The 24359-nt window shown below is 45.0% G+C and overlaps 1 protein-coding gene across 1 annotated transcript; it reads right to left on the bottom strand.

The window, feature by feature from the left end:
- Positions 1 to 1263: 1263 nt before the first annotated feature.
- On the bottom strand, positions 1264 to 23781 carry MRGBP (MRG domain binding protein). The gene is made up of 5 exons (XM_056549276.1): positions 23548 to 23781; positions 7248 to 7369; positions 7031 to 7112; positions 4932 to 5006; positions 1264 to 4072 (listed from the first exon to the last, which is right to left on the bottom strand). The coding sequence occupies exons 1-5, from the start codon at positions 23684 to 23686 to the stop codon at positions 3882 to 3884; spliced, it is 609 nt and encodes a 202-aa protein (XP_056405251.1). The 5' UTR covers positions 23687 to 23781; the 3' UTR covers positions 1264 to 3881.
- Between the last annotated feature and the right edge of the window lie 578 nt (positions 23782 to 24359).

Here is a 24359-nt window from a genome sequence, read left to right as displayed (position 1 = left end):
GTACACTTCTATGGGATTCCGCACTCCCGTTGACACTACGGAAATCCCGCTTGCGGGTACTGGGTTTTCATTTCAGGCGGAAATTCCGCCCATGTGAATAGACCCTTAGTGTAGTTCATAATATAGTGCATGTACCTCTGTTTCATGGTGGTCTCACAATTCTTCCTTGATTTTTGCCCCAATGTTTATTTTTAACAGCATACAAAATAACTGTTGTCTCATTTTCCCAGGTTGCAGTGTGGCCCGAGACATTACATCATTAGTCACGTGTTCAGAGGGAGCCTGTCTTTGCTTCAATGGGTGGAGCAATCGCTGGGTGGAAGGGAGATCATTCTGAAGGAATTGAAGTTTTACAACAGCTGGAGGCACCCTGGTCAGAAAACACTGGTCTATTGCATGGAAAGTATCACAGGTGTGTTGCAATGGGTGGGGTGGCTGATGTGTGGGAGGGAGAAAAGCGATCTCATATACGATATATGATCTCGCATAATATAAGCTACATGCGGATGGCTACATGTGTGGCTTCATCTTGCGTTAAGGCACTGTTTTCAAACCAGGGTGCCTCCAGCTGTTGCAAAACTACAACTCCCAGCATTCCCGGACAGCCAACGGCTGTCCGGGCATGCTGGGAGTTGTAGTTTTGCAACAGCTGGAGGCACCTTCATTGGGTTAAGGCAATGAAGGGTTAAAGACACAACCCTATTTTAGCCTCTATGTCTATGGTCTTATATTGTGGACAGATGGTTCCTAAATCAAGTGTTGGGTGAACCAGCACATAAGCTTCTGTCTACACAATCTGGGGGTTCAGTGTAAGGCTGGGTCCACACTACGTTTTGTCCCATACGGGAGCGCATACGGCAGGAGGGAGCTAAAACCTCGCGCTCCCGTATGTGACCGTATGCGCTCCCGTATGTCATTCACTTCAATGAGCCGACCGGAGTGAAGCGTTCGGTCCGGTCGGCTCATTTTTGCGCCGTATGCGCTTTTACAACCGGACCTAAAACCGTGGTTGACCACAGTTTTAGGTCCGGTTTAAAAGCGCATACGGCGCAAAAATGAGCCGACCGGACCGAACGTTTCACTCCGGTCGGCTCATTGAAGTGAATGACATACGGGAGCGCATACGGTCACATACGGGAGCGCGAGGTTTTAGCTCCCTCCTGCCGTATGCGCTCCCGTATGGGACAAAACGTAGTGTGAACCCAGCCTTACCATAAATTGTTTGGAAAATAAAAAAAACAGATACAGGACACAACATATCATGAAACTGGTTTATATACAAAACACTTATAAAACATTAAAAATTTTAAATATTGTTGTTCTACAAAACTCCCCCCCACCCCCATATGAGTATGAGCCTCCAAGGATCTACTTACAATACACAGTTCCTATAAAATACAAGGCACCAGGTGCTTGTGTCCCCTACAGCTAAGGCATACCTACAACAGACTGCAGTCTATGGCTTTAAAATGCTTCTTAAAGGAATCTTTTCATGCAGGTTATTCTGCCCCTGTTAAGCATAATATAGTGACAGACATGTTACCTGTCACTTGTGGCAGTGTGTAGCTTAGTGTACTATAGTTTACAGTCTGAAGCCCACAACACACACCCGTTCATGACTGACCGGTTTCACCCTATCACTGTGCTTTGGGAGAAACCTGTCAATTATGACCTAATAAATGTGCTGGACTAGCACCGCCGGGTGTGCATTGTGGGCTTCAAACTGTAAGTGCCGCTAAACTACCGTATTTTTCGGCGTATAAGACGCACTCTTTCTTCCCCAAAACTGTGGGGGGGGGGGGGGGTTGGGAGGACCTTACCTGCCTCCTCGGTGTCTGCTCCGTGCCGGGATCCCCTGCATGGCCGGCGCTCTCCTTCGTAGTCATCACGTCGTCGCGCACGCCGTCCCGTCATCCAATAGGAGCGGCGTGCGTAGCGACGTGATGGCGGCGACGGAGAGCGAGGATACCGGGCAGCAGAGACGTTCCGGAGCAACGGGGACACCCCGGGGACGCGGCAACAGCGATGGAGGGCGACATCCAGGGGAGCGGTGACGGGTCCGGAGCGGCGGGGACACATGAGTATTACCTCCTGTACCAGTGGTCTTCCACCTGTGGACCTCCAGATGTTGCAAAACTACAATTCCTGGCATGCCTGGACAGCCAACGGCTGTCCGGGCATGCTGGGAGTTGTAGTTTTGCAACATCTGGAGGTCCGCTGGTTGAAGATCACTGTCCTATACTTTACATTGTATTCTAGATTTTCCTCCTTTAAAATTGGGTGCGTCTTATATGCCAGAGCGTCCTATATGGCGAAAAATACGGTATTTTACATATTTCCATACTGGAAACTTGCTATACTGTTGCAGCAGTGGCAGCATAACCAGCAATAAATGCTCCCTTTAAGAGTTAACGCAACCTTGGAAGCGCACAGTGGGCCTGACCAAATCTAATGGATTGGTAGTTTCATGACTATGGATCTATGACATGACTACTACTTCAGGACTCTGTCCCTTCATATACAACTGCCCTATCAGTAGTAAACAGAACAGGGTGTATTAATGGGAAAAAAAATAAAATCCTCGCCATGACCTGCTGCTGTCAATGTACAGTGACCCCCAAAAGGGATGTGCCTTCAATAAAAAAACCCTGCTGGACCGTCCCATCTCTGCTCCAGTTCCTACTGCTTAAAGGGGTACTCCGATGGAATTTTCTTTTTAAATCAACTGGTGCCAGAAAGTAATACAGACTTCTAATTAAAAATTTGTAATTTGACTTCAAATTAAAAATATTAACCCTTCCAGTACTTATCAGCTGCTGTATGCTGCACAGGAAGTTATTTTCTTTTTGAATTTCTTTTCTGTTTGACCACAGTGCTCTCTGCTGACACCTCTGTCCATGTCAGGTACTGTCCAGAGCAGGAACAAATCCCCATAGCAAACCTCTCCTGCTATGGACAGTTCCTGACATGGACAGAGGTGTCAGAAGGGAGCACTGTGGTCAGACAGAAAATAAATAAAATAAAAAAAAAAGAACTTCCTCTGTAGTATTCAGCAGCTGATAAGTCCTGGAATGATTAAGATATTTAAATAGAAGTCATTTACAAATCTGTTTAACTTTCTGGCACCAGTTGATTAAAAAAAAAAAAAATAATAATAATATATATATATATATATTATTCCCACTGGAGTACCCCTTTAAGTATTTAGACATGTCATACATGCTGACATCATGTGACCACAGTGGCCAAAGGCTGTGGACTATAGTCTGATAGAATGTCCATAGCACTGGCCTGCAGTGGTCACATGACATAATTATGGATGGCGTGTTATTACATCACAGAAACCAGAGCACAGCTGCAAGGACATTGCAAAGACCACCCTTCCCTTTAAATTATGATCAGAGACTTCTTATAATCTCCTCATGCTACATTCATCATTTGTCTCCCTGCAGCTTTCCCCATTTTCCCGGCCAGGATTAACAGACTGAGCCTGAGACTGTGGGTCTTGACAAGTGTCATATGTCTATGACCAGCTATAGTGCAGACCTAAGCATTATCCTTAGGCCCCCTCCTAAGCAGTGGCTTTGGAAACCACTTATATTCCAAAAGTAGAGGCTCAGTCTGTGAATTACCCCCTAACAAGATTTATCTACATCTACGTAAGACATCCCAAACTGGAGGACCTGCTCCCTCCCCCAAACAGAAACTTGTGCCAAATGATCCCAGAGGACTCTCAGCTTATCAGCCTTAAAACAGAGAGCGCCCCGAGCGTATGCAGTTACCGAGCACAACGCGGCGCCATTTATGGGAGACTGTCCAGATGGAGGAGATCTTGAGGTCATGCCGTGATCTCCTACAAGCTTGTATGATGGATCTCATCCTTATGTACGTCTTCGCTTGTTGGCATTGGGGCTTGATGGGTTGCTGTTCGCGTTAACAACCTTCTCTGTGAGGCGGCTCCGTTTCCTTTTATCACCCGACTCCTTGGAGCCGGATTCTGATAGTGTCCTCTCCTTCTCTTTGCTGGGTTTGTCTGTGGTCTTCACTGATGTTGCTGAAGAGTTTGTAAAAGCTGAAAGTACAGAGAAGCGGATGTGAAAACTACACAAACAGAAATCACAGGGTATGTCAACCAGCTCTCCCAGAACCCTGAACACCTAGGGATTATACAGAATTTAAAAAATATGGCTTCTGGTGAGAACCATATCTGACTATGGTTGTGCCTGGAATTCAGCTCTATTAAAGGGTACCTTTCATCAAAAAACTTTTGATATATTATAGATTAATGTATGCAGAATAACTTTCCAATAGCATGTTATTAAAAAAATATGCTTCTTTCTATTTAATTTTCCACTTTGAAAAAATGACCACTAGGGGTCTCCCTACCAGTCCTTTTTTTTTTTTTTTTTTTTTTTTTTTTTTTTTTATAGATTTCAGACTCATGCAGGAGTCCTAAATCTCAGACTGCAGCTGGGATACAGACAAGCACAGCACTGCTCCCTGGCAGTGAGCAGTGCTGAGTTTGTCTGTGTTCCGGCTGCAGTTTGAGATTTAGGACTCCTGCATGAGTCTGAAATTTATAAAAAAAAAAAAAAAATAATAATTTTTTTTTAAAAAGGACTGGTAGGGAGACCCCTAGTGGTCATTTTTTTAAAGTGGAAAATTAAATAGAAAGAAGCATATTTTTTAATAACATGCTATTGGAAAGTTATTCTGCATACATTAATCTATAATATATCAAAAGTTTTTTTGATAAGAGGTACCCTTTAAAGTGAATGGGAATAAGTTGTAATACCACATACAACATGCATACAGATGTAGCATTGTTTTGGGACGATATCAGCTATGTTTTCCTAATCCTGGACAACCCCTTTAATTTTACATACTGCTAAATATGCTAGATATGTGGAAAAAGAAACCAGAGGCCTCACCTTCATCAGATGCTGAATGCAAATCTACGTCTTCCTTAGCTTCTTCTTTGATGTCTTCTTCTGTGGCCACTTTACCTAAAACAATGTCATTAACAGTATAACAATGTGACAAGACTGGTACAGATTGTAGGGTTGTCTCGAAGACTGTGCCTGGCTCTAATCCCCAGCGATCAAATGCCCACACGTTTCCCTTGCAGTGGCCACTACAGGAGAAATGTAGCATTACATCCTGTCCATGTGTGGAACAGACATGCTTGGTCCTCCAATACAGAGCCATTCTGGCACACATAAGAGGGGGTCTAAGGCAGGGACACTCCACTATGACATCCATATTCTCTAACAAACACCTTTAAAGTGTCATCATTAGAAAATAAACAAAATGTCATAAAAATATAAAATTTGGATCGGCGTGTTCAGACTCTAAAACGAGCCAGGAGAAGCGTTCCATTACGCGCTTCACTCCCAGGCTCGTTCCCTGTAGTGAAATGGAAAAGGCAGCAAACCGGGGAGTAAAGTGCCCAACCACACACATCTTCCATCTTGTTTTTAGAGAACACTCATGCCCCAACCAATCTCTGACATGTCAAAAGTTTTTTCTAATGACAGGGACACTTTAGAGAGGTTGCTTTCTTTTAACAACCCTTTACAATTATCTTTTTTAGACACTACAGATTGAAGCCCCTCATAGGACCCCCTTGATAAGCCAGAGAGAACAGGCACTAAGGGCTCATTAACAATACTGAATCTCTGTCTGTGACTGGTGCAGCAGAATTCCCTCTTAAGTAATGGGAGATTGTAGGGCTGGGCGGTATGCCGGTTCATACCGAATACCGAAATATTTGTGCTGCACGATATGAATTTTAACCCATACCGCAATACCGGTTTGGCTCCTCCCCCTCGGGAATGAGTGAATCAGCCCAGTGCTGCGCTGTCCCCACATCAGGGAACTACTCACATGTCTCCCGTGAGCACTGCCCCCCAATTAATTATCAGCCCAGCGCTGTCCCCATCGGGGTAAATACTCACATGTCACCCGCAAGCGCTGCCCTCCTCTTCCTCCTGTTTGTTGTGGCCGCCGGCGCTGACACTCTATACCAGTGGTCTACAACCTGCGGACCTTCAGATGTTACAAAACTACAACTCCCAGCATGCCCGGACAGCCAACGGCTGTCCGGGCATGCTGGGAGTTGTAGTTTTGCAACATCTGGAGGTCCGCAGGTTGAAGACCATTGCTCTATACTGTGCGGTATCCCTATGCCCGGGCTGCAAAAATAAACAAAATAAACTTGAACTCACCTCTCGTTGGTCCGGTACTGGCCTCACCTGCTTCTTGGGGACGGGAGCGTCGGACAGCCGTCAGCCTATCACCAGCCGCAGCGATGTTCCTCCTCGGCCGGTGATAGGCTGAGCGCACTGTCATGTAAGAAGCCGGCCAGAGCTCCTTACATGACAGTGGGCTCAGCCTATAACCGGCCGAGGCTGACGGCTGTCTGACGTTCCCGTCCCCAGCGTAAGGCCGACGTCGGAACGTGCGTTACTTTATTTTGTTTACCTTTTGCAGCCCGGGCATAGAGATACCGCACAGTATAGGGTCAGCGCCGGAGGCCGCAACAAACAGGAGGACAAGGGGGCAGCGCTTGCGGGTGACATGTGAGTATTTACCCGATGGGGGCCACACTGGGCTGATAATTAATTTTGGGGGGAGGAGGAAATACAGGGAGGAGATTTATATACCGTGGAACCGCCAAAAGTTACAAAAATACTGTGATACACACATCTGGTCATACCGCCCAGCCCTAGGAGATTGCTTCACCGTATTTTCTGCAGCGGAACTATGGAGCACAATTCTGCTTGGAAGAAACGTAGCGTGAATGGGCCCTAACAGGAAGCAAGTCTGGCAGACGTGGTCTGTCTAAGTGTTACATGTTTGGCCATTTATTTAAATAGCTGCCAGTAATACCACATTTTGCCTGAAGTGGCCACTGTGGGGAAAGACATATAGTTAGTGCCAGCTTTATAACAAGGGCGGTGCCGGATTATCAAATTTTCTAGATGATCAGTATAACTATGCTACTACATGACGTCTTCTGGCTACTCACCCTCTTTCACCTCCTGAATAATCTCTTCGGGCAGAATAAAATTCTTCTCGGAATTCGGGAAAGGCAAGATCTCTGATTCATGCTGGAAAGGAAAATCATAAAATAGGATGAGGAAAAACCTAAAACAAGTAACAGTATATAATGGGCCTGATCTATGTGCCGTCCAGAGTGTTTGGAAAGATGGATGACAAGCATTACCAGCCGCAGGTGTACTCACCAGGGCTTGCATATCATACATGGTGCGCAGATGTTCCCATATGACCTTCGATGATATCTGACGGCCGATGTTCTGGCTAAATTTATCCCGAATGCAGATCATGTGAAAGTGTCTGTTCACACCTGCAGCGAGGAGACAAGGAGGGGACATGCTTAGCTTTAGTGCTAAATGTGTTTAGACATTTCATATGAGCAGTTGGGCCAATCTATTTGGTCGTGTCTGGTACTGCAGCTCAGCCTCATTTACTTGTACAGGGATGCAGTACCAGAAACAGGGATGTGGAATTTCCTATCGCCCGACGCCCGGGACAAGCATTTCCGGACACCGGGCAGGTGATTTCTTCAGGCATTTAGCCCTGCTTCGGGCAAGCAGCGTTAGATGCCGGAAGAATTCACACTGTTACAGTACTTACATCTCCCTGCAGCAGTCTATAACGAGACTTCCTTGCGCGCGATAGGTGACGTCATCACATACGTAGCTCAGGACGTCGGGACGCTGACGTCCCGTGCGGCGCCTGTGATGACATCACCTATCGCGCGCATCCCCGCAAGGAAGTCTCGTTATAGACTGCTACAGGGAGACGTAAGTACTGTAACAGTGTGAGCGGACCTGTGTGAATTCAGAGTGAGTGAGATAAACTTGCCTAATAAGAGGACCTGCCTGATCACCAGGGGCAAAACTATATTCTTAAGGGGCATAATTGTTTAAAGGGTACCTCATCAAAAAAACTTTTGATATATTATAGATTAATGTATGCAGAATAACTTTACAATTGAATGTTATTAAAAAATATGCTTCTTTCTATTTAATTTTCCACTTTGAAGAAATGACCACTAGGGGTCTCTCTACCAGTCCCGGCAGCAAGCATTTCAGACTCATGCTGGAGTCCTAAACACTACGAGCTGCCAGTCTGCTTTGTTCACAAAGGAGAACACTCAGAGCTGCCAGCCTGCTTTGTTCACAGCCTGTTTGGCTGTGGACAAAGCAGGCTGGCAGCTCTGAGTGTTTAGGACTCCAGCATGAGTCAGAAATGCTTGCTGACAGGACTGATCGGGAAAAATACAATAGAAAGAAGCATATTTTTCATTAACATGCTATTGGAAAGTTATTCAACATTCATTAATCTAAAATATATAAAAAGTTTATTTTATGAGAGGAACCCTTTAAATACTGGGGGTAATATCTATCTGAGGGCCTATTTAAAACTATTTGGAAACCCTACCTGATCATCAGGTAGGGCTCCCCAGTAGGTAGCCAGGCCCCCAGATAGATATGATCCCCATCAATGATGGGGGTCATAATCTATCTGGGGCCTCTATACCTACTTTGGAGCCATACCCAATTGGGGTCATATCTATCTGGGGGGTCTGTCTTCATATGGGGGACATAGCTATCTGGGGGCCTGTCTTCATATGGGGGAGCCCTACCTGATGGGGGTCATAGCTATCTGGGGGCCTGTCTTCATATGGGGGAGCCCTACCTGATGGGGGTCATAGCTATCTGGGGGCCTGTCTTCATATGGGGGAGCCTTACCTGATGGGGGTCATAGCTATATGGGGGCCTGTCTTCATATGGGGAGCCCTACCTCATGGGGGTCATAGCTATCTGGGGGCCTGTCTTCATATGGGGGAGCCCAACCTGATGGGGGTCATAGCTATCTGGGGGCCTGTCTTCATATGGGGCAGCCCTACCTGATGGGGGTCATAGCTATCTGGGGGCCTGTCTTCATATGGGGCAGCCCTACCTGATGGGGGTCATAGCTATCTGGGGGCCTGTCTTCATATGGGGGAGCCCTACCTGATGGGGGTCATAGCTATCTGGGGGCCTGTCTTCATATGGGGGAGCCCTACCTGATGGGGGTCATAGCTATCTGGGGGCCTGTCTTCATATGGGGGAGCCCTACCTGATGGGGGTCATAGCTATCTGGGGGCGTGCCTTCATATGGGGGAGCCCTACCTGATGGGGGTCATAGCTATCTGGGGGCGTGTCTTCAAATGGGGGAGCCCTACCTGATGAGTGTCATAGCTATCTGGGGGCTGTCTTCATATGGGGGAACCCTACCTGATGGGGGTCATAGTTATCTGGGGGCCTGTCTTCATATAGGGGAGCCATAACTAATGGGGGTCATATCTATCTGAGGCTTTGTCTGCCTACTGGGGGAGCCCACCCTTTCTATCAACTGGGGGCACATATCTCTCTGGGACATTATTTACTAGGGGAACCCTACCTGCCTACCTGATAAAGGGACATACCTTACAGTGAGTGTGTAGGTAGATCCCTCAATTACCCAGGTCGGTTGTCCCCCTATTAAGTAGGAATGCCTTCCTCATTAAAGGGGTTATCCAGCCCGCTGTGGCACTGACTCTCCTGGTCCCCTCTCATCACCGTTACTGACGGCCACAGCGATGACTGGCTGAATTGGCACTTGCATCGTCTCCTTAATATTACTAGGAATTAGGAAGTAGCTGTGATGAGAGGGGACCAGGAGAGTCAGTGCCACAGCGGGCTGGATAACCCCTTTAATGAGGAAGGCCTTCCTACTTAATAGGGGGACAACCTACCTATGTAATTGAGGGATCTACCTACACTCACTGTAATGGGCACAAAAGGGGGTACTGTACTTTATGGGACATCATGGGCCACATTATTAACATTGTGGGCTTTATGTGTGGGAAATTTGTGTAGGTTGGGGAAGATACAGAAAAGTACAGAACCTAAATATTTGTTTGGCAGATTCTGCAAAGGCAAGTTGTGGTTTTAGGTACTTTAACATTAGAGAAAGTGGGTAAATTGCGAAATGATTCACCAGCCTCTCCTTGCAGGTCAGCCAGCTTTTATGCTGAACACGAATTTTGCGCCTAGGAATTTGTGTTAATCTAAGCAACAATAAATATTTGACATTGGTGAGTGCTGTTTCCTTTTTTTCTCCATATTTTTTGACCCATGCTTTTTGTTTGAATGTGCAACCTTACAGACATTTTCCCCTCCCTGCTCTGTTATAATGTATTTAAAATGTGTTGCCATTTATTTGTCACAGTGACGCCTGCCTAGCTTTCTTTTCATAACCCACTATTAGCCACAGTTTGTTGGTAATGGTAGTGTTTCTGGTGTAGTTGTATAATTTGGGCTTCATAAAATGATATTATTGGTTGTGTTAGTCTTTGTATAATAACTAACCAAAATATACAGTATGTGACTGTGTTCTTGGTATGATATATGGCATTTAGCATTTGGGACCCTACTTTTAATTTTGCTTAGGGCCACACTTAGTCTAAAACCAGCCCTGCTTCCTGTGCGTGCAGTGTCTGCATAATGCTGCACACACAGAAACAATAAGAGCTGTGGGAAGAGGAGCGCATGAAGCTGCAGGGGAACGATGGAGGGGTAAGTGGTGTTTTGTTTTTTCATTGGGCCTGAAGTATGTCAATTTTTTCAGGGAAGGAAAAAGGTCAGGAATATTGACTAGAAATACGCGAATAAAAATCCAGGTCTTCATCAATACAGGTTTCACTACAGCTTTGGTGACCGCTGATTGATTATTATGTCGTCTCAAAGTCTTCTTAATTTTGGATTCAAGAGATCAAATAAACAAGATACAGGCAATGTGTCTCAGAGCCACAGTCCCTGTGAGAGCAGAAGCCCAAATCCTACTCCGACTTCTGTGTCAAAAGACAAAAAGTATGACACAGACAAGAGAAAGAGCTTTTCAACCTCACTGGAAAGATTCCTGGCCATGGCTTGTTTTAAAGGAGATCCAAAAGATGTACTGCGAAATTTGCCTAAAATACCCTACTATAGCCATGATCTACTCTGGATCAGCAAGGAATGCATTTGTGACTGGCTGTGATAAATTTCGTGTTGAACCAATCAAAGCTCACTTGGAATGCTGTTCATGGGTCAAACAAGAAAATAAAAAAGCACTTGTGCAGTCAGAGGCTTCAACAAGTACAGTGTCTATTGGTACCAGTTCTGCTGTTCAGTCAGTGCCCAATATTATTACAGCATTACAAAAACTCAAGGAGGTAGAAAGGAAGAGGTTAATGATTTTATTTAATAATCCATACCTAATTGCAAAACAAGGAAAGCCTCTTTCAGACATGGATATGCTGTGCCGAGAAATGAAAAAGGCTGGTGTGGACCTAGGGAAAAACTACACTAACCGTGAGAAAGCTTATGAATTCATTAAAGGGGTATTCCAGGAAAAAACTTTTTTTTATATATCAACTGGCTCCAGAAAGTTAAACAGATTTGTAATTTACTTCTATTAAAAAATCTTAATCCTTTCAGTACTTATGAGCTTCTGAAGTTAAGGTTGTTTTTTTCTGTCCAAGTGCTCTCTGATGACACGTGTCTCGGGAAACGCCCAGTTTAGAAGAGGTTTGCTATGGAGATTTGCTTCTAAACCAGGCGTTTTCGGAGACACGTGTCATCAGAGAGACTTAGACAGAAAAGAACAACCTTAACTTCAGAAGCTCATAAGTACTGAAAGGATTAAAGGGGTACTCCGGTGAAAACCTTTTTTCTTTTAAATCAACTGGTGCCAGAAAGTTAAACAGATTTGTAAATTACTTCTATTAAAAAATCTTAATCCTTCCTGTACTTATTAGCTGCTGAATACTACAGAGGAAATTCTTTTCTTTTTGGAATTCTCTCTGATGACATCACGAGCACAGTTCTCTTTGCTGACATCATTATAATAATAACTCTTTATTTATTGTTGTCCTTAGTAGGATTTGAACCCAAGGCCCCAGCACTGCAAGGCAGCAGTGCTAACCACTGAGCCACCATGCTGCCCTTAGCATACATCTGCTATGCACGGTTCCTAAAATGGACAGAGATGTCAGCAGAGAGCACTGTGCTCGTGATGTCATTAGTGTTCCAAAAAGAAAGGAATTTCTTCTGTAGCATTCAGCAGCTAATAAGTACTGGAAGGATTAAGATTTTTTAATAGAAGTAATTTACAACTATGTTTAACTTTCTGGCACCAGTTGATTTAAAAGAAAAAAGGTTTTCACCGGAGTACCCCTTTAAGATTTTATACAAATCTATTTAACTTTCTGGAGCCAGTTGATATATAAAAAAAAGTTTTTCCCTGGAATACCCCTTTAAATGTGAGGCGGAAGTAATTCGACAGGACATCAAACAGATAGTCCAGAATTCCAGGTTTATCTGTATTGTTGCAGATGGCAGCACAGATAATGCCATCATTGAACTGTGCTAATCAGGGTTGTCAATGAAGGTAAACCTTATACAGCATTTGTAGACCTTGTACCAGTGGAGCATGTACACGCTACAGGTGTGCTGAATGCAATTGTTAAGGGTATAAATAAGCTGTCTTTAGATATGCTACATCTAAGGTCTCCAGAACAGCCTGGACCAACACTTATCTCTGTAAACTTTGATGGTGCAGCTGTAATGATGGGTTCAAAGGGTGGTGTAGAAGCACTGATAAAGAACAACATTCCATTCCAGGTTGAAGACCACTGCCCGGGCCTTCGTCGTTATCCAGACCCCCTCCCCCCTTTATTTTTGTACTCACCTCCGCTCGGTGGGACGTTAGGGTGAGCTGGTCCGGGCCATCTGTGCTGCAGGGACTGTCCGGTGGGGAGGGATAGTCGTTCCAGGCTTTCCATCTTCACCGGGGGGGGGGGCCTCTTCTCCGCGCTTCGGGCCCGGCCCCGGAATAATGGCGTTGCCTTGACGACGATGCACAGGGACGTTGGTCATGAACGTCCCTGTGCGTTGTTATCAAGGCAATGCCATTATTCCAGAGGCCGGGGCCGAAGCGCGGAGAAGAGTCCCCCCCCCCGGTGAAGATGGAAAGCCTGGAATGAATATCCCTCCCCACCGGATGGTCCCTGCAGCACAGATGGCCCGGACCAGCTCACCCTAACGTCCCACCGAGCGGAGGGGAGTACAAAAATAAAGGGGGGAGGGGGTCTGGATAACGACAAAGGCCCGGGCAGTGGTCTTAAACCTGCGGACCTCCAGATGTTTCAAAGCTACAACTCCCAGCATGCCCGGACAGCCGATGGCTGTCCGGGAATGCTGGGAGTTGTAGTTTTGGAACATCTTGAGGTCTGCAGGTTGAAGACCACTGTTAAATCAGACATTGACAAGATGATGAAGGGGGTGGTGTGGGATGATGACAGGGTAATCATGAAGGGGGGGATGATGACAGGGTAATGATGATGAGGGTGTTAATGACGGGGGTCTGGATGATGGCATGGGGGGGATGATGTATTTCCCACCCTAGGCTTATACTCGAGTCAATAACTTTTCCTGGGTCTTTGGGGGTGAAATTAAGGGCCTTGGCTTATATTCGGGTCGGCTTATACTCGAGTATATACGGTAAGCAAGTGAGATGGGTTTCTAGTAAAAGAAGGGCCCTAAAAGCAATGCAGCAAAACTTGCAAACTGTTGTTTTGCATCTTGGTCAGGTTGGTGCTGAGACAGATGAGTCTTCAGCTAAAGCAAGAAAATATCTGAAATCCATCACAAATGTAAATTTTCTCTGTACCCTATACATTTTGAGAGATATTCTTGAGCCTGTATCTCAGCTGTCAGAATTTTTTCAATCTAATGACCTTTTGTTACTGGACGTTAAGCCTGCTGTTGAAAGATGTGTTAAGATTGGTGGGCGTGAAGTTGGAGCGAGGTGAAAACATAAAGAAGTTTTTTACACTGTACCACCCTGAGGAGAGGAAATTTGGAGATCAAACTACTGAGGGGTGGGAGATTGAATTGTCAGGCCAGTGCCCACCAGCTGCTAGCGTATGTAATGTACAGCTCATTACAAACATTATTCGTTACATTGATGAAAGGTTCTCCGTTTTTGATTCAATGCCATCCCGTGGATTCATTGAGGGACATTTATCAATGTTTGCTTACGTATTCTTTTTTTTTTAGTAATTTTTTCCTTACTTTTTTTTTTGCTTATGTGTGACTTATTTATCAACTGGTTTCAGCCTGTTGATAATTTTCTTTCACGTAAGCAATTTTTCCTTTTTTACTTTGGTAGTAGCTTTTTCTGCTCCATGTTTGAGCTGGAGTAAATTTAGTCCATTTTTAACCCTGTTGCGACTTTTTTTTTGCGCAGTTGCGACTGTCGCAGTTAATAAATACCTGACTACCCGTAGTCCATTTTAAAATTATTACTACGTAGTTAATTTTTGGAAAACTTGCTTTTCCCGCTTTGCAGTCAAAATGTTGCACGAAAAATCACGTAGTCGCAGTTGTGACAATTATAGTAAAGAAAACCTGACTAAACCCGTTGATAAATGTCCTTAAATGTCTTTGACTACACAACATGGCCAGAAGGTAGAGAGGAACTATATGCATATGGCAGAGCTGACCTTGAGGAATTAATTAGTTATTTCAATATTATTTTCTCAGCTGAGGAAAAGGAAGCTATGCTTGAAGAGTTTTGTGGACTTAAGACACACATGAAAAATTTCAAAGATAAAAAAAAATAACCATTTTTCCTGCATACTCCTCTGTGTTATCAGCAAAGCCATCTACCTTGTGTAATATATTGAAGGTTGTGGAGATGAGGTTTACTATAAGTGTTTCCACAGCAGAGGCAGAACGGGTGTTTTCTGCTATGAATATAGTAAAAAATCCGCTTAGAACAAGACTTCATCAGGATCTTCTGCAGGACTTAATGCTCATTAAGGGTGCGTTCCCACAGGGCGTATACGCAGCGTATTTGACGCTGCGCAAAATGTATGGCAGCAGCGGGTAATACGCTGCATATTCCTTGCTCACTATACACACAGGGCTTTCCGGCGGCAGCGCTATGTGTGTAGTAAGTTTTGGAGGCGGGGCCGTGTGCCGGAGTGTCTGTGACGCGCGGCTCCGCCTCCAAAACTCACTACACACATAGGGCTGCCGCCGGAAAGCCCTGTGTGTATAGTGAGCAAGGAATACGCAGCGTATTTCCCGCAGCTGCCATACATTTTGCGCAGCTTCAAATACGCTGCGTATACGCCCTGTGGGAACGCACCCTAAAATGGAAGGACCTGAATTTGAGAAATATGACCCCAGCAGAGTTATTCAGCACTGGCTAACATGTGGTGGAACCAGGCATGTGGGTGGACATAAGAGACCTCACGAGGTTGACACTGATTAACCCCTTAAGGACGCAGCCCATTTGGGCCTTAAGGACGCAGACAATTTTATTTTGACGTTTTCGATTTTTCCTCCTCGCCTTCAAAAAAAATCATAACTCTTTTATATTTTCATCCACAGACTAGTGTTTTTTGCGCGACCATTTCTCCGTTGTAATGCCATCACTCACTTTACAATAAAATGTATGGCGCAACCAAAAAAATACTATTTGTGTGGGGAAATTAAAAAGAAAACCCCAATTTTGCTAATTTTGGAAGGTTTCCTTTTCACGCCGTACAATTTAGAAATGACATGTAAAAATGACATGTATTCTTTATTCTTTGGGTCAATACGATTAAAATGATACCCATGATTATACACTTTTCTATTACTGTTGCGCTTAAAAAAAATCACAAACTTTTTAACCAAATTAGTATGTTTAAAATCCCCCTATTTTGAATACCCATAACTTTTTCATTTTTCCGTATAAGCGGCGGTATGAGGGCTCATTTTTGCGCCGTGATCTGTAATTTTTATTGATACCATATTTGCTTATATAGAACTTTTAATACATTTTTTTGGGAATAAAATGTTATAAAAAAGCATCTATTTTGGACTTTTTTTTTTTACGTTCACGCCGTTCACCGTACGGTATCATAAACATTTTACTTTAATAGTTCAGTTTTTACGCACGCGGCGATACCAAATATGTATATAAAATATTTTTTTGAACACTTCTTGGGGGTGAAATAGGGAAAATGGGTCAATTTACATTTTTATTGGGGGAGGGGGTTTTTCAATTTTTTTTTAACTTTTTTAACTTTTATTTTTACACTTTAATAGTCCCCATAGGGGACTATTTATAGCAATCACTCGATTGCTAATCCTGTTCATGCTATGTATAGGACACAGCACTGATCAGCATTATTGGTCATCTTCTGCTCTGGTCTGCGGGAACTCCCGGAAGGCAGCGGAGGCAGGTGAGGGGACCTCTGTCTGCCGTGCTGGATGATCGGATCGCCGCGGCAGCACTGCGGGCGATGCGATCATCCATTTAAGTGACTGCGATGCTGCAGATGCCGTGATCTGTATTGATCACGGCATCTGAGGGGTTAATGGCGGACATCCGCGGGAGTCTGCCATTAACGGCGGGTCTCTGGCTGCGATCAGCAGCCGGGACCTGCCGCGCATGATCCGGCCATCGCTCCGATGCCCACGGTTATGCTCAGGACGTAAATGTACGTCCTGGTGCGTTAAGTACCACGTCACCAGGACGTACATTTACGTCCTTCGTCGTTAAGGGGTTAAAGTCAACCTGTCATGACAGCAGCATCATTTCCTTGAAGAGCAGAAGCGTCTATTAAAGCACTTTCCCCTGTACCTGTTAGTTATATAATGTTACTAGTGTTACTAATTTAATTGTTTCCAATTTGATTGCATTAAAGTGTTTTTAGGGCTGTTTTAAGTTCCTATAAATAAAACACCTCATTCATATACTATTTTGGTTGAAATTATTTTACGGAGCAGGACAAGTAGATTTTCACAAGGGACAAGTAGATTGGGCTCCATTTTAGTCCCTTGGACAAGTAGTTTTTTATTTTTTTTATTTCCACACCCCTGCAGACACAACCACAAGTGGATGGATGGTGCTCTGCCAAATACTGCAGAGAAGGGTCCAGCCCTCTTCTTTGAGCAAAGCACTATCCATACCATAGTCACTGCATCTGGTACTTCAGTTTGGCTTCACTTACTTAAAGAAGATGTCCAGTGCTAAGAAATGTCTGATAGGGAAAAGATGACTGATTGCAAGGAGTCCAACCGTTGGGACCTCTGCGATCTCCTGTACGTGCCCCTGAGGTGCTGTGTGGATGTTTCGCACACAGCAGGTCAGCTGGTAGAAACATGCCCCTTCATTCATCTCTATGGGGCCCCGTACAGGGGATCGTGGGGGTCCGAGTGATCAGATATTTATCCCCTATCCTAGGGACTAAATTTCTTAGTAATGGACATCTTGTTTAACCTGTTAACGACCATGGACGTGTATACTCATCCAATGGCCGTTAACGGGGTATGATGCGGGCTCCCGACCCGAGCCCACGTCATACCGGCCGGCCCCCAGCTGATTTCTGTAGCTGGGGGCCGGCGTTAATAGCCGACATGCAGCTATTAAAGGGGTATTCCAGGCAAAAACTTTTTTTTTAATATATATCAACTGGCTCCGGAAAGTTAAACAGATTTGTAAATTACTTCTATTAAAAAATCTTAATCCTTCCAATAGTTATTAGCTTCTGAAGTTTTCTGTCTAACTGCTCATTGATGATGTCACGTCCCGAGAGCTGTGCATGATGGGAAAATATCCCCATAGGAACTGCACAGCTTCCGGGACGCGAGTCATCAGAGAGCAGTTAGACAGAAAATAACAACTCAACTTCAGAAGCTAATAACTATTGGAAGGATTAAGATTTTTTAATCGAAGTAATTTACAAATCTGTTTAACTTTCCGGAGCCAGTTGATATATATATAAAAAAAAGTTTTGGCCTGGAATACCCCTTTAAGTCTTTAGATCGCCGCTGTCAAAGCCGACAGTGGCGTCTAAAGGTGTCTGTATCCCATCCCTTTGGGTCCAGTGGGGTGGATCACCCTCCCCACAGGGCGATCCACTGTGAAGGTAGCCTGAGGGCTTACCTCTCCTTCCACATCGGCTCCTGCTCTCTGAATGATAAAGCTTGGCAGGACCAGGCTTTATCAATCGAGTGCAGAGCACACAGATCAATGTGGTTTTATGAAACCATATTGATCTGTATGCAGAATCAAATGATTCCTCCTAAAAGTCCCCTAACGGACTAAAAGTTTAAAAACACAAACATTAATTAACCTCTTCCTTTTAAAAAGTTTAAATCCCCCCCCCCCTTTCCCAAATTCCATATAAAAAATATATAAACATAATAAAAACAAACATATGTGGCATCGCCGTGTGCATAAATGTTCAAAATATAAAAATATATCATATATTAAACCGCACGGTCAATGCCGTATGTGCAAAAAAATTACAAAGTCCAAAATAGCGTATTTTTGGTCACTTTTTATACCATAAAAAAAATGAACAAAAAGCAGTCAAAAAGTCCAATCAAAAGATAAATAGTACTGATTAAAACTTCAGATCACGGTGCAATAAAATGAGCCCACATACCGCCCCATATACGGAAAATAAAAAAGTTATAGGAGTCAGAAGATGACAATTTTAAATGTATTAATTTTCGTGCATGTAGTTATGATTTTTTCCAAAAGTAAGACAAAATCCAACCTATATAAGTAGGGTATCATTTTAACTGTATGGACCTACAGAATAAAGATAGTGTCTTTTTTACCGAAAAATTTACTGCGTAGAAACGGAAGCCCTCAGATTTACAAAATGGTGTTTTTTCTTCAATTTTGTTGCACAATAATTTTTTTCCAGTTTCGCCGTAGATTTTGGGTTAAATGGCTGATGTCATTACAAAGTAGAATTGGTGCCGCAAAAAATAAGCCATCATATGGATTTTTAGGTGCAAAATTGAAAGTGTTATGATTTTTAAAAGGTAAGGAGGAAAAAAACAAAAGTGCAAAAACAGAAAAACGCTTGATCCTTGAGGGGTTAAACAGGACTGCAGTACCAGACAGAGCCACCAGGACGGCGCTGTACAGAATACTGCAGAGAAGAAGCCATGGAGCTTCAGAAAGTGCAGAGTCCTTTTCATTAGAACACATTGCCATCCAAATTCCCCTAGTGGCTATGTGTGGTACTGCAGTTTGGCCTCATTTACCAAACACAACCACACAGACATGGTCGTTACTGTGTACCGCTTCAGTAGGGGCCGTGGGACAGTATTTCTGACATGGTCAGTGTCCTAGTGGCTGTGTCTAGTACTTCAGCTCGGCCTGATATACCTGAATAACTGCAATACCAGACACTACCACATAGACGTGGACAGAACTATGCAGATCTGCCTTATTTTTCTGACATTGCCAGTGTCATAGCGACATAACAGAGCTGCAGTCCCAGACACTGCCACTAGGAGAAGAAAAGTGCTGTGTTAATTACTGACTGCACAGAAGTGACAAATTGTATTATTTTGGAGCACTGTGTCCTTTACAAAGGGCTAAGCTGCAGTAGCTAGTGGCTGTGTCTGGTACTGCAGCTTAGCCCTTATCTCCCTGAATGGTGCTGAGCTGCAGTACCAGACACACCAACACAGACAGCACCATGCAAAGCTCCAGCAAACGCCCAAGCTTCATCTTACTGAGGCTGGGTCCACACTACGTTTTGTCCCATACGGGAGCGCATACGGCAGGAGGGAGCTAAAACCTCGCGCTCCCGTATGTGACCGTATGCGCTCCCGTATGTCATTCACTTCAATGAGCCGACCGGAGTGAAACGTTCGGTCCGGTCGGCTCATTTTTGCGCCGTATGCGCTTTTACAACCGGACCTAAAACCGTGGTCAACCACGGTTTTAGGTCCGGTTGTAAAAGCGCATACGGCGCAAAAATGAGCCGACCGGACCGAACGTTTCACTCCGGTCGGCTCATTGAAGTGAATGACATACGGGAGCGCATACGGTCACATACGGGAGCGCGAGCTTTTAGCTCCCTCCTGCCGTATGCGCTCCCGTATGGGAGAAAACGTAGTGTGGACCCAGCCTTACACTGTCAATATCTCACTGGTTGTGTCTGGCGCTGCCACTTGGAAATGGATATTGCTGTGTTGATTACTGCACACAAGCCCCAGTTCTTTGGAGCACAGCATCATTTATGTCCTAGTGGTACTGCAGCTCAGCCACATTGTACTTAACCCCTTAAGGACTCAGCCCATTTTGGCCTTAAGGACTCAGACAATTTAATTTTTACGTTTTCATTTTTTCCTCCTCGCCTTCTAAAAATCATAACTCTTTTATATTTTCATCCACAGACTAGTATGAGGGCTTGTTTTTTGCGCGACCAGTTGTCCTTTGTAATGACATCACTCATTATATCATAAAATGTATGGCGCAACCAAAAAACACTATTTTTGTGGGGAAATTAAAACGAAAAACGCAATTTTGCTAATTTTGGAAGGTTTCGTTTTCACGTCGTACAATTTATGGTAAAAATGACGCGTGTTCTTTATTCTGAGGGTCAATACGATTAAAATGATACCCATTATTATATACTTTTATATTATTGTTGTGCTTAAAGAAATCACAAACTTTTTAACCAAATTAGTACGTTTATAATCCCTTTATTTTGATGACCTCTAACTTTTTTATTTTTCCGTATAAGCGGCGGTATGGGGGCTCATTTTTTGCGCCATGATCTGTACTTTTTTTTGATACCACATTTGCATATAAAAAACTTTTAATACATTTTTTATAATTTTTTTTAATAAAATGTATTAAAAAAGTAGGAATTTTGGACTTTTTTTTTTTTCGTTCACGCCGTTCACCGTACGGGATCATTAACATTTTATTTTAATAGTTTGGACATTTACGCACACGGCGATACCAAATATGTCTATAAAAAATGTTTTTTACGCTTTTTGGGGGTAAAATAGGAAAAAACGGACGTTTTACTTTTTTATTGGGGGAGGGGATTTTTTTTTTTTTTTTTTACTTTTACATTTTTTTTTACACTTGAATAGTCCCCATAGGGGACTATTCATAGCTATACCATGATTGCTAATACTGATCTGTTCTATGTATAGGACATAGAACAGATCAGTGTTTTCTGTGATCTTCTGCTCTGGTCTGCTCGATCACAGACCAGAGCAGGAGACGCCGGGAGCCGGACGGAGGAAGGAGAGGGGACCTCCGTGCGGCGTTATAAATGATCGGATCCCCGCAGCAGCGCTGCGGGCGATCCGATCATTCATTCAAATCGTGCGCTGCCGCAGATGCCGGGATCTGTATTGATCCCGGCACCTGAGGGGTTAATGGCGGATTAACTGGCTGCGATCATTGCCGGCGGGTCCCTGGCTGCGATCAGCAGCCGGGATCAGCCGCGCATGACACGGGCATCGCTCCGATGCCCGCGGTTATGCACAGGACGTAAATGTACGTCCTGGTGCGTTAAAGGAGTAGTCCAGTGGTGACTCAGTGGTTTACAACTTATCCCCTATCTTAAGGATAGGGGATAAGTTGCAGATCGCGGGGGGTCCGACCCCTGGGGCCCCCCGCGATCTCCTGTACGGAGCCCCGACAGCCCACGGGAAGGGGGCGTGTCGACCTCCGCACGAAGCGTCTGCCGACACGCCCCCTCCATACAACTCTATGGCAGAGGCGAAGCGCTGCCTTCGGCAATCTCCGGCTCTGCCATTGAGATGTATTGAGGGGGCGTGTCGGCCGACGCCTTGTGCGGGGGTCGACACCCGCTATCTCGGCGGAGAGCCGGGGCCCCGTACAGAGAGATCGCGGGGGGCCCCAGCGGTCGGACCCCCCGCGATCTCAAACTTATCCCCTATCCTTAGGATAGGGGATAAATTTTTCACCACTGGACTACCCCTTTAAGTACCACCTCACCAGGACGTACATTTACGTCCTGCGTCCTTAAGGGGTTAAAGGGGAACTCTGGTGGAAAACTTTTTTTTAAAGGTCTTTTTAAAAGGAAAACAGTCCCCATTTTACACGCACTATAACTTGATACACCGGGTTATAGTGCGGGTGAACAGGAGACCGATGCAGGGTCTCGGACTGCTATACCTACCTGCAATCCAGAGCCCCCATCCCCCGAAGGTCCCCCTCTTCCAGCACTGACTTGCACTTTGAGGCGGGCCCACCGGCTGGGTTTAAATGTTCATAAGCGCTGTTCACGCCAGAGATCGTGCCTACTGAGCGCTCATGTGATCGGCGCTTATGAATATTTAAATCCAGCCGGTGGGCCCGCCTCAAAGTGCAAGTCAGCTGGACCTTCGGGGGATGGGGGCTCTGGACTGCAGGTAGGTATAGCAGTTCGAGCCCCCATCGGTCTCCTGTTCACCTGCACTATAACCCAATGTATCGGGTTATAGTGCAGGTAAAAGGGGGACTGTTTTCCTTTAAGTCAATTGGCTCCAGAAAGTTAAACAGATTTGTAAATTACTTCAATTAAAAAATCTTAAATCCTTCCAGTACTTTTTAGTGGCTGGATACTACAGAGGAAATTCTTTTCTTTTTGGATTTCTTTTGTCTGTCTACAGTGCTCTCTATTGACACCTCTGTCCGTGTCAGGAACTGTCCAGAGTAGGAGCAAATGCCTATAGCAAACCTCTCCTGCTCTGGACAGTTCCTGACAAGGACAGAGGTGTCAGCAGAGAGCACCACCGGAGTACCCCTTTAAATTGGGCTGCAATACCTGACACTGCCACTAGAACAAGAAACCTGTATTTAAAGTATAGCAGAGAAGGATCCACAGAGCTCCAGCAAGTGCCAAGTCCTCTTCTTTAGAGCACAGCTCTATCCATGTCCTAGTGACTATGTCAGGTTTAAATCAACTGGTGCCAGAAAGTTAAACAGATTTGTAAATGACTTCTATTAAAAAATCTTAATCCTTCCAGTACTTTTTAGGGGCGGTATACTACAGAGGAAATGCTTTTATTTTTGGATTTCTCTTCTTTCACGACCACAGTGCTCTCTGCTGACCTCTGCTGTCCATAGCAGCATATGTTTGCTGTGGGGATTTTCTCCTGCTCTGGACAGTTCCTAAAATGGACAGCAGAGAGCACTGTGGTCATGACATCAAAGTAAATGCATTTCTTTTTGGGATTTCTCTTCTGTGACGACCACAGTGCTCTCTGCTGACCTCTTCTGTCCATTTTTGGAACTGTCTAGAGCAGGAGAAAATCCCCATAGAAAACATATGTTGTTGCCATGGAGACCAGTGCACATCTTACTACATTTCCACTGACCTGTATGTGAGCAGGCAGCAGTAGTTTTATACAGCACACATTCGGCTCTGCTGCATCTCCATTGTGTTATTATGGAATCTATGACAAGAAGGCCACTGAGCATGCGCCATCTATCGGCTCATTACCAATAATAACATGATCCCTATTGTGTCTAATTATACAAATATTAGGAAAACATAGTGAGACACCGATACTAAGTCCCGGGCTGTCCGCGCTCCTCCTCCCCGCGCCACCCTTCCCCTACTCGGCTACGAAATCTACTCCAGCCCGGGGATCCGCTGCGGCCTCCACTCACCGACGGGCTTATGCCCAAGCATGGCGTGAAACAGGCACACTTCTACCTCCGGGCTCCACAACACCGGCTCCTCCGCCGGGGGGCCAGGGACCGGCTCCGCTCGCTCCACAACTCCTTCCCCGGTCTCCGTCTCGCCCATCGCAGCCGCCACTACCGTGAAACACCGGACGGCTGCAGCCTTTGCTGGGGGAAAGGGGTAGTGCACGACGACAGCGGCATCTAATGGTGGCTTGTGGGTATTACAGCTAAAGTTATGACATTGATATTAAGGAGCACAGCGCCACCTAGAGGATTTGTCTCTGCTGTACATATTAGTATAACATTCATGAGGGTTACTAGGGGGCACTATGCTTGGCACTGGGACATTGTGGTTGTTTGGTGGCGCTATGGTTGGCATTAGGACACTGTGGCTTTCTGTGCATTTTTTTTAGCAGTAGAACTATTGGGGACAAGCTCCAAATCGACACTCTATTGTGTCAGAGCACGCACAGACGTTTATAATAATGTGGACCCCATTAAGGCTGCATTCACATCTCGTTTTTTACATACGGGTGCCGGATCCTGCTGAGGGAGGGGAAAACCGGGCGCTCCCGTACCCCAGCCGGACCAGCCCGTAAATCCATTTACTTTAATGAGCCGACCAGAGTCAATTGGTGACTCCAGTCGGCTCAGTTTTGACCCGTATCCAGTTTTGTGACCGGACCTAAAACCGTAGTACACTACGGTTTTAGGTCCGGTTGGGAAACTGGATACGGGTCAAAACTGAGCCGACCGGAGTCACCGTTTGAGCGCCTGGTTTTCCCCTCCCCCAG

Source organism: Hyla sarda, chromosome 12 (genome assembly GCF_029499605.1).
Source record: "Hyla sarda isolate aHylSar1 chromosome 12, aHylSar1.hap1, whole genome shotgun sequence".
Lineage (NCBI taxonomy): Eukaryota > Metazoa > Chordata > Amphibia > Anura > Hylidae > Hyla > Hyla sarda.
Note: the sequence above shows the minus strand (reverse complement) of the source record. Positions and strands in the feature narration are given on the sequence as shown.

Coding starts and splice junctions, on each gene's coding strand:
- MRGBP (XM_056549276.1), bottom strand. CDS start 23,686: ATGGGCGAGACGGAGACCGGGGAAGGAGTTGTGGAGCGAGCGGAGCCG. Junction 7,113..7,247: donor TGTATGATATGCAAGCCCTG/GTGAGTACACCT, acceptor TTTCCTTTCCAG/CATGAATCAGAGATCTTGCC. Junction 5,007..7,030: donor TATTCAGGAGGTGAAAGAGG/GTGAGTAGCCAG, acceptor ACATTGTTTTAG/GTAAAGTGGCCACAGAAGAA.